Source organism: Dasypus novemcinctus, chromosome 21, assembly GCF_030445035.2.
Source record: "Dasypus novemcinctus isolate mDasNov1 chromosome 21, mDasNov1.1.hap2, whole genome shotgun sequence".
Classification (NCBI taxonomy): Eukaryota; Metazoa; Chordata; class Mammalia; order Cingulata; family Dasypodidae; genus Dasypus; species Dasypus novemcinctus.
This window is the reverse complement of record NC_080693.1, coordinates 85,482,686-85,491,772: the sequence shown is the minus strand read 5'-3', so window position 1 is coordinate 85,491,772 and position 9,087 is coordinate 85,482,686. Positions and strand designations below refer to the sequence as shown.

Below are 9,087 nucleotides of genomic sequence, written 5' to 3'. Positions count from 1 at the left end.
GCACCCCAGGACGGGAGCGATGGCTGCCTGTGCTGGCGGGCACAGCGGCTCAGCTCCCGCGCCCAGGGCCCCTTCCGGCCAGGGCCCGCAGGCGCAGCGGCCTTCCCGGGCGTCCAGGCCAGGGCAGCGCTCCCGAGCCGGGCCCCGCCGGCGGCCCGCCCCGCGGGGGCCTCCGCCCCGGCCCGGCTCCGCTTTGCCCCCATGGGGCGGGTGGGCTTCCGCCCCCGTCTGGTTCAAACCCGACAGCGGCCGAGCGGGGTTCGGGGACGCGGTGACCGCCAGCCCAGCAGGGGGCTCCGAGCGACCCCGGGCCGGCCTCGGGCCACGGCGCCAGCCCCCACGTGCCTGGGCGAAGCCGCGGGCCTCGGGGGACCCCGGCCTGCGGGGGGGCGGTGCCTGGCCACGCCCCCGCGCCGCTTTACGGCCAGGCGCGCCTTGACGTGAGCGGCCGTACGGCGCCCCCGCCCCGAGCGCCGCCAACGCCGCCGCGCCCCCCGCCCCGGGACCCCCAGCCCGGGACCCCCGCCCCGGGACCCCCAGCCCGGGACCCCCGCCCCGGGACCCCCAGCCCGGGACCCCCAGCCCGGGACCCCCGCCCCGGGGCCGAGCATGGCGGGCGGCGCGCCGCGGGTGGCCTACCTGGCGGGCTTGGGCTGCCCGGCCGGGGGCCTGGCTGCGGGCGCGCCCCGCCTGCTGCGCCACGAGGCCGAGGTCTTCCTGAGCGCCGGGCGCGGGCTCGTCCACGTCTACGACCGCGGCGGGCGGCGGCTGCGGGTGAGCGCGCGTGGCGGGCGGGGCCCGGCGGGGCGGGCGGGGGTCGGCGGGCCGGGCCCGGCCGCCCCCTCACCCAGGCCTCTGGCCGCGCCGTCCCGGCATCCAGGCGGTGTACCAGTTCCCAGACCAGGTGTGGCACCTGGAGTTCCTGGCCGGTTGCAGGGCGCTCTACGTCTTGTGCGCCGGGAAGGGCATTTACTGTCTGGCGTTGGATCCTCCGGACAGGTGGGGAGTGGGCGTGGCCGGCGCTGAAGGGGCAGGTGGGCGTGGCCCGCGCTAAAGGGGCTCCTTGGCGAGCACCCCCGGAGCAGCGCAGGCGGGCGCCCTGCCCTGGCGGCCCCCAGGTGCTGTCCGTGGCCTGATACGGTCTTGGGAGGGAACGGTGCCATCCCTGTCCTGACTTCAAGCAGTAGGTAGTTCTCGCCCCCTGCCTGGGTTCAGAGCGAGCAGCCCTGCAGTCGCCACCCAGGCAGGGGGCCCCGGGGCTCCCTGAAGTCTCCACGCCCCCTGTACCTGCACATGGAGTCTGCCTCACAGAGACCCCCAGGAAACGGCGCCCAGGTGGTCGGGTCTGGAGCCTGGGAGAGGCCCCTGTCCCTTGGCCTCGGTGGGCGCCGTCCCCTCTGGTGGTGCTATCTCTTTGACTGGAGCTTCCAGAAGGCAGGGTGGGTTCCAGAGGCGGCCTCGCCTGCATCTGGTAGTGACCGCACAACCACCCTGAACCGCGGGTCAGCGTTCAGCCGTTTGGCATTGTTGCGACAGCTGTGTCAGGCAGGACAGACACGGGGGTCGGACCGTCGAGACCCCGTGTGCAGCCTGTTTGGCTGCCATTTAGAGACAGAGGGATCACGCGTGCCACTCGCAGCCTCAGCCTCCGGGCAGTTCTTCCGTACCCCGGCGTGTCCCGCCCTGACCCTGTTTCCGGAAACCCTGTCCACCTTGGCATTTGGTGCCACGTGTGTCCCCGGGTGGCAGGTGCTGAGCGGAGCACAGGGCCGTGGGGGTGTGCGGTGCCACCGGAGGGGCCCTTGAGCATGCCCCCACCCCAACCCTGGCTCTCTCGGTGGGGGAGGATGTGTGAGCTCCCCCCGGTCCCCTCCCTGGCCTGACGGTCACTTGTTCTTGAAGGTCGGTGGACCAGGCTGAGCAGGAAGATGCCGACAGGGAGCTTCCTTCCCGCGTGGCTCCCGTGGACCCAGGCACCCGGGTGCTTCCCGACGCCACGCTGCGCGCCTTCACGGTGCTCGACGACGCGCTCGTCACCCTGGAGCAGGGCGCAGCCGGGTGGAAGATGCGGCTGTTTGAGCGACCCTGTGCAGGGAATGACCCCAGGCCCGGGCTCCAGATTGCTGAGGTGGAGGTCTCCTGCACGCCGCCGGCCGGGAGCCGCGGGGAACGGCCCGCCGCCCGCTGCCCCCCGGTGCTGTGCTGCTTGGCCCCGCCGGGTGCCGGGGCCCCACACCGCCCCGGAGCGGGACTCACGCTGAGCGCGGCGCTCTTCGGCCTGCTCTTCGGCACCGACGCCACCCTCCTGGGGTCACGGGGGATCCTCTGCGGCTTCCCGGACGGCCAGCTCTGCTGCGTGGCCCTGAAGGCCCTCGTTGCTGCGGGGGCGTCCCCCAGGGACCCTCAGGCCCTCGTCAAGGTCCTCCACCACCTGGAGGAGCCCGTGGTCCTCCTGGGGGCCCTGAGGACAGAGCCGCTGGCAGAGGAGGCCACGGAGGCACAGCTGGCAGGCGGAGACGCGCCCTCCGACTGCCTGGTGGCCCTCGGCCACCACGGCTGCATGCTGGCCATCAGGGCCGGCTGGGACGAGGCGGGCAGCCCGGTGCTCGACCTGCAGGAGCACCGCCTCCCGGGGCCCGTGCTCTGCGCCGCCTGGGGCGGGGGCGGCCGTGTGTACCTCAGCACGCCCGCGGAGCTCTGCGTGGTGGACCTGGGCGCCGCGCAGGGCGTGGGAAGCTCGCCCCCGCCACTGTGTCCCACCGGCCTGGGCATCTGCAGCGCTGTCGCCCTCTCCGTGCTGGCCAGGGCTCCCGCAGGTAAGAGCTGCTGCACAGAGGGGAGCGCCCGGCCGGGGGCCCGTCTCCCGTGAACGGCCCTCATCCCCCGCGGGGCACACTCCTCGCCTTCTCCCTTCCGCAGGTGCAGGGTTGCCCTCGCCTTCTGCAGCCCCTGGAGGAGTGGGCTGGCCCCCTGCCAGGCTCCGGGCACCCTGCTCGGGGGTCGGGGCGGGAGGGCATGTGGTTCTTCCACACTGTGACAGGCGTGACGCGGCCAGCGGCCCCGCTCCCTCGGCGCCGCCGGGCCCTTACTTTCCCTCCGAAGGCCAAGAAATGGGCGCTCTCACCACCAAGCGGCCTGCGACAAGCTCTCAGCTGGGGGGCTCTCGTGTCCAGAGGGGGCCCTGGCTGTGCTGGTCTGACATTGGAGTGAAGAAGTAGAGCACCCCTCAGGGTGCCTTCCTGCTGGGGTGACCCCGCGGACACCAGGGCAGTTTGAGAGAGAGACGCCAGGAAGGGAGAGCCACCTTCCTGCCCGAGGGGGAGGGGACGGGAGCTCGTGGAGCCGAGGGCGCGAGGCGGCTCGGGGCGCCCAGGCCGTGCACCTCTGCCGCTTCCGAGCAAGGCCCGGCCGAGCAGTTCTGGGAGTCCCTGCGGTGCGGCTGGCGCTGCGTCCCGCTCTGGGCAGGGGCTTGAAGGGGGCTCCCTGGCAGCCCGGGAGCCAGAAGGGGGAGCGGCACTGATGGGCTTCCAGGGACCCTAGGGGCCTCGCACCGCGGCCACAGGCCCCTCGTGCGGCACTTTCTGTCCTTGGCGTGGGTGTTGGGCGAGCCGTTGTGACACCTTCCCCCCACCATGCTGAGGGCCCCGCACAGGGAGGGCCACGGCATGTCAGCGTCGGCTGCGCAGGGCCCCTGCCCACCCTACCCGCTGACCGCCCGCCCTGTGTCCCCACAGGTGGCACGGAGCTCCTTGCCCTCTCTGCCAGAGGCCGCCTGATGGCCTGTAGTCTGAGCCAGGACGCCGCGGCACCCCCAGCCCTGCCATCCGCAGGGAAAGCCGGCCAGAAGATCAAGGAGCTGCTCTCCGGGATCGGCAGCGTCTCTGAGAGGTGGGTGCCCGGGACCCTCAGAACCCCGGACGTCAGCGCAGCACTTGGGAGCTGACCTCCTGCGGCCGGCCCGGCCGCCGCCCCTGGTGCCCTCTTTGCAGCTCCTCTGTCTGGCCCCCAGCGAGAGGCGGCAGGTGGGGAGGGCATGCCTCACCCCCGGGCCTCCCCCCGCACCCTGGGGCCTCCCCACACACCCCAGGGCCTCCCCCCGCACCCTGGGGCCTCCCCACACACCCCAGGGCCTCCCCCCGCACCCCGGGGCCTCCCTCCTGCACCCCGGCTGCCGCTGTGACCTGCTGGGCTGGAGAAGGGGCACAGGGCCTCCCACAGCCACGTGGTGAGCCTGGGGCAGCGGGGCCGGCGCCCACCTTCAGTTGTCTGGACGCTGGGTTGGACGACGCATGGCAGCGCGAGGTTGCTGCGTGGGTGGGATGCGCACACGCGTGCCTGGGGGGCGTACCCACTGTAGCCTGCGGCCCAGCCCAGGCCCCTTGCCCTCCTCACGGGACCCACCCCTCCGCAGGGTGTCTTCCCTGAAGAAGGCGGTGGAGCAGCGCAACGCGGCCCTGCGCTGCCTCAACGAGGCCGTGGACGTGAGCTGCGCCCTGCTGTCGGGCCGCACCAGCCCCCCGCCCATCTCGTGCTCCACCAGCACTGCCTGGGGCCGCCTGCCGCTGCGCGACGCGCTGATGGCCACCTGCCTGCTGCACAACGGCAGCGACCACAGCCTCGGCCGGGGCTGGACCCTGTGCATCCGGGTGGCCTCCAGCAGCCGTGCCCTGGACCTGGCCGCGGCCGGCCCCACCACCACCTACACCGTCCCCTTGGAGCAGCTCAGCCCTGGCGGCCGGCGGGAGGTGACGGTGCCCCTGGGCCCAGATGAGCACAGCGCGCTCAACCTGCCCATCACCGTCTCCTGCGCGCTCTTCTACAGCCTGCGGGAGGTCGTGGAGGGGGCGCTTGCCCCCTCGGACACTGCGGGGGACCCCTTTCTTGAGGAGAGCCCCCCAGACGTCCTGCCCCAGCGGGCCGGCATCTGCCTGCCTCTGAGCGAGCACACGGTGGACCTGCTGCAGTGCCTCCGCTTCCCCGGCCTGGCCGGCGCGCAGACCCCCGGCCCGCAGGGCCCCACCAGCGACCCCGTGGACAGCTTCCTGGGCGCCCTCCGGGGGCCGGGCTGCGAGCCCACCGGCCCCGCCGCGCTGCGTGCCAAGCACCTGCCCCCATCGGTGGCCTCCATCCGCGTGTCGGCGGAGCTGCTTGGGGGCGCCCTGGAGGCTGCCCGCCCAGGTGGGTCCCGCGCGCCCTTCCCTGCCCCCTGCCCAGGGCCGCGCCTCCCTTCCCCGCGCCCTCAGCGCCCAGCGTCCTCGGGAACGAGCCTGCCCTGCCCCTGGTCCCTGGCGGGGGCGTGCCTTATGGTCCTCGCCCCAGTTTCCTCTTCAAGGGCGTTTTTAGAAGCTCTTTATTGAGACGTAACCTGCTGTGGCGAAGAGCCCGCCGCGGGATGCGGCTCGGCCAGGTTTCCAGGCAGGCCCGGGTCCAGCCGGGCGCAGAACCTCGCGGCAGGGGCGTCCTTGCTCCTCTCCCACGTGGCCGCCCCTGCAGGGCCCCGGTGGGCGCGCGATGTGTCCCCGTCACTCCAAGGAAGGTTCAGTTCTCAGTGGGTCAGGACTGCCTCAGCGCCACCCCTGGAAAAGCGTCTCGGCCAGAGGCCGGGGGCAGCCCCTTGGGAAACAGCTCGGCGGGAAGTGCCAGCGCTCACGTCGCGTCCCCCTCCTGGCAGGCGTGTCCCTGTGCTGTGCCACCCTGCAGTGGCTGCTGGCCGAGAACGCCGCGGTGGACGCCGTGAGGGCCCAGGCGCTGTCACATGTCCAGGGAGTGGCCCCAGGTGGCGGGGACGTGCAGCTCGTCGTCCAGGAGGCAGGCAGGGGGCAGGGCCGGGGCAGCACCTCTGTCCCCACGGGGCTGCTGGGCGGGGAGGTCTGTGCTCGGGACGAGCCCTGGGTCCCTCGGGGGCGCGCTCAGGTCGGAGAGCCCCGGCCTTGCCTGTCCCCCGCGGCTCAGCCCACCTCCCCTCCCGAGGCCGGGCAGCCTCTGCAGGCCAGCGGGCAGCGACGGCACCGGGGCTCTGGGTCCCCGTGGGACTGGCTCTCGGGTGTTCCCAGTGGGGGCCGAGCTGGGGGGTCCTTGCCCTGCGCGGGGAGGCGGGCGCGGCAGGCAGTGAGATCCTGTGTTGCAGGTGGCTGTGATGGACCTGAGCCCGGCGGGGCCCCTGCAGGCCGTGGAGATCCGAGTGGAAAGCGCCTCCCTGGCCGACCTGTGCCGGGCGCACCACGCCGTCGTCAGCCGCATGCAGGTGGGTCCATGTCGCCACCGGAGCCGTGGGCGCCTGGCGGGAAGGCTCCGGGGCACGGGCCGTTCACCGAGCTCCCCGCCCGGGACTGCACGGCCACTCGCGGCACGGTCCGCGGTCACTGCGTGCCTGGAAGCCGCGGGTGACTGCCCACCTCCTGTCTCAGCTGCCACCTGGTGCCCGCTGTGGGGCTGCGGCCGGGCAGCTGGGAGGCGCCTGGGGCGGGCGGCCCTTCCGCTGCACCCAGGGGCTGACGGGCTGCAGGGGAAGGCGCTCCTGAGCTCACCTGCCGCCGTCACCGCAGGCTGTGCCCTGGCGCCCGGCAGCCCTGGGTGTGCGTCCCGGGTCGAGGCACCCGCTCGCTCTTCCAGGAAGGCAGGGGGGAGTGCCCACCCCGGGGTCCCCTTCTCTGCCAGACGCGGGAACAGGAGCAAGCTTCGACCACCGCGCCCTGAGTCAGGGCCGGCGCCCAGGCCTGCGAGACGTGTCTCGAGGGTTGCAGGCACAGCGGGTGCCCTGGTGGGTGGAGCCCCCGCTCCCGGCCAGGCCTCGCAGACGTCTGCAGGCCACGCTGTCCACGCCTCTGGGTGGCCAGAGAGCCGCTGTCCTGGGCCCACGGCGTGCCGGGACGCCCTGGGCTGCCCCCACGCTCAGGGCTCCGAGCCCCAGGGTGGGCTCCAGGGCAGTGGCCTGCCTGCCAGAGGCTCTGTCCTCCGGACACCCGTTCTACTTGCTGAGGGGCCCAGGGAGGAGCCACTAGAGCGCGGCTGCTCGGCAGTGGGCTTGGGCCCAGGGCCCTGGGGAGGGGCGAGCAGGCTCCCAGGGGCGAGAAGCTGCGTCGGCCGCGTGCCACGGCTGGTGCTCCACGGTGGCCAGCGTCCCAGTGGAGGCCCACACCCGGCAGAACCTGGCTGGGGGCAGTGTCGCCACGTGCCTGGCAGCCCGGCTCCCTGGCCCCCCAGTCCCCCATGTTGGGGTCTCCCCAGCTGCGCCACCACAGCGGGGTTTGCTCAGCCCTGAGGTGGCAGCAGAGCAGCACTGCCCAGAGCCCCTGTGGGCGTAAGGCAGGGGGCCGCACCTGGGGAGGGAGAGGCCAGTGCGGCGGCCGTGTGCTGACTGGAGGGGGGGGCCTGCAGGCGCAGCGGAGCCCAGGGCCGTGGGGCGGGGAGGGCCCGGCAGCGCACGGGTGAGAGCCTGAGAGGAGTTTATTTCAGAGAAGGGAGCTCGAGGGGGGTCGCCTCCAGGGCCCTCAGTGTCCCGCCTCTCGTGCCCAGACGCTGGTCGTGGCGCAGGCTGCCCGGGGCGCCAGCCCGCCAGACCTCCGCCTGCAGCGCCTCCGCCAGATGCACGCCCGCCACGAGGTGAGCACTGCCCGCAGCAGGGCCCGCGGGGCGCGGCGGGCGGGCAGGGCGGGACACGGGCTGGGGGCCGCGGCTAGTGTGAGGTCCCCGCGGGCCAGGCCTCCCGGGCCCAGGGTGGCGATGGCGCGGGTGGGCGCCGGCAGCCGGCCTGAGGCCCTGTCGCCCGCACAGACGCTGCTCAGGGAGGTGCAGGCCCTGCGGGACCGGATGTGCGAGGAGGACGAGACCCGCGCCTGCGCCACCGCCGAGCGCCTCCTGCAGGTGTACCAGCAGCTGCGCGACCCCGGCCTCCTGCTGCTGTGACACCCGCTCCCTCTCGGCCACTGCCCGCCTCGGTGGCTCCACGAGCAACAACCGCACTGCGACGTCTGTGCCCAGGGCCTGTGCCGCAGCCTGCACGGGGGCTGCGGGGTCTCGGGGGTGGGTGCTCTGTGTGGCCCCAGCCTCGTCACCGCCGGGCAGCCCTCCCCCCCGGCGGCTGGGGTGAGCCCGCAACCTCCATCCACCAAGAGGGCGAGCCCAGGGCACCCCACGAGGGCAGGTGCCATGCCCAAGCGCCCCGGAGGCCAGAAGGAAAGCATGCCAGGGCGGGGCTCCGCGGGCTCAGCCACTGCGCCCTCGCTGCTGCCGCCCAGGAACCCGGCCGGCCACCACCCAGCCCTGCCCCCAGCCGCCCGCGCCCCCGCTGGCCGCCATGGGCCCTGCTGCTCAGCCCTGGGGCCCCCGGAGGGCGCCTGCGGTGGAAGCAGGGACTGGGCGGGGGCACCCCGCTCCAACCACCTGAGGCTGGTGCTCGGCCACGGGGCCTCGGCAAGGCTGCGTCCCCGGCACCCCGGCACTGTGCGTCGATTGCAGGGTCGCTCAGCGGGGCTGCGGGTCCAGGGGTGCCCAGGACAGGCCCGCTGCAGCCCCCCAACTTCCAGGACTCCCGGTGCTGGTGTTTTCTACTTCGGGCGGGTGGGCGGGGGGACCGGACCCTGCGGGCTTCCTTGTAAGAGCCTCCCTCGGCCAACACGCTGGGCGCTCGCCTGCCCCGAGCTCCAGGCCTCCGTTGGTTTCTTGACTCCCCCCTCCCCTCCCCGTCCCCCTCCCCCCCAGGCCCCTGTGGGCCTGTTGACTGCCCAGCTGTGCTCTCTGGCGCCTTGGGGCAGCCCGTGCTCTTGGGGTGAAGCTCCACGGAACAAGGGCCCTCCCCAGTTGCCCCACGATGTCTGCCCGGCCCCAACCCCTAGGCTGCTGTGTGCACTCAGCCCACCGCCACTCGGGGAAGGTCTGTGCCCATGGGGGGGTCACCTCTGCCCCCATCCTCACCCTGCCTGGGCCTGTCCCCCTCCCAGGAACTGGCCCCGTCTCGCCAGCAGGTGCCCGAGGGCCTGGGGGACGGGGACGGGCAGCCCATGAGCCGCCGGGTTAAGGCAGCGGGGGCTTCTCGCCTAGGCCCTTGTGGTGGCTGCTCTCGCTGGCTCCGCCAGCTCGGATGGCCCC

General features: G+C 73.9%; 1 protein-coding gene across 2 annotated transcripts; it reads left to right on the top strand.

The window, feature by feature from the left end:
* Positions 1 to 459: 459 nt before the first annotated feature.
* Positions 460 to 8,647, top strand: FAAP100 (FA core complex associated protein 100). 2 transcript variants are annotated; one of them, XM_058284881.2, is made up of 9 exons: positions 460 to 774; positions 881 to 999; positions 1,903 to 2,816; positions 3,735 to 3,888; positions 4,412 to 5,178; positions 5,672 to 5,808; positions 6,128 to 6,244; positions 7,516 to 7,602; positions 7,774 to 8,647. In XM_058284881.2, exons 1-9 carry the CDS (start codon positions 610 to 612, stop codon positions 7,903 to 7,905), a joined length of 2,592 nt encoding a protein of 863 aa, XP_058140864.1. In that variant the 5' UTR covers positions 460 to 609; the 3' UTR covers positions 7,906 to 8,647. The 2 variants fall into 2 exon arrangements, with proteins under 2 accessions (XP_058140864.1, XP_058140863.1); XM_058284880.2 differs by having other exon boundaries at positions 7,456 to 7,602.
* The last annotated feature ends 440 nt before the right edge of the window (positions 8,648 to 9,087 follow it).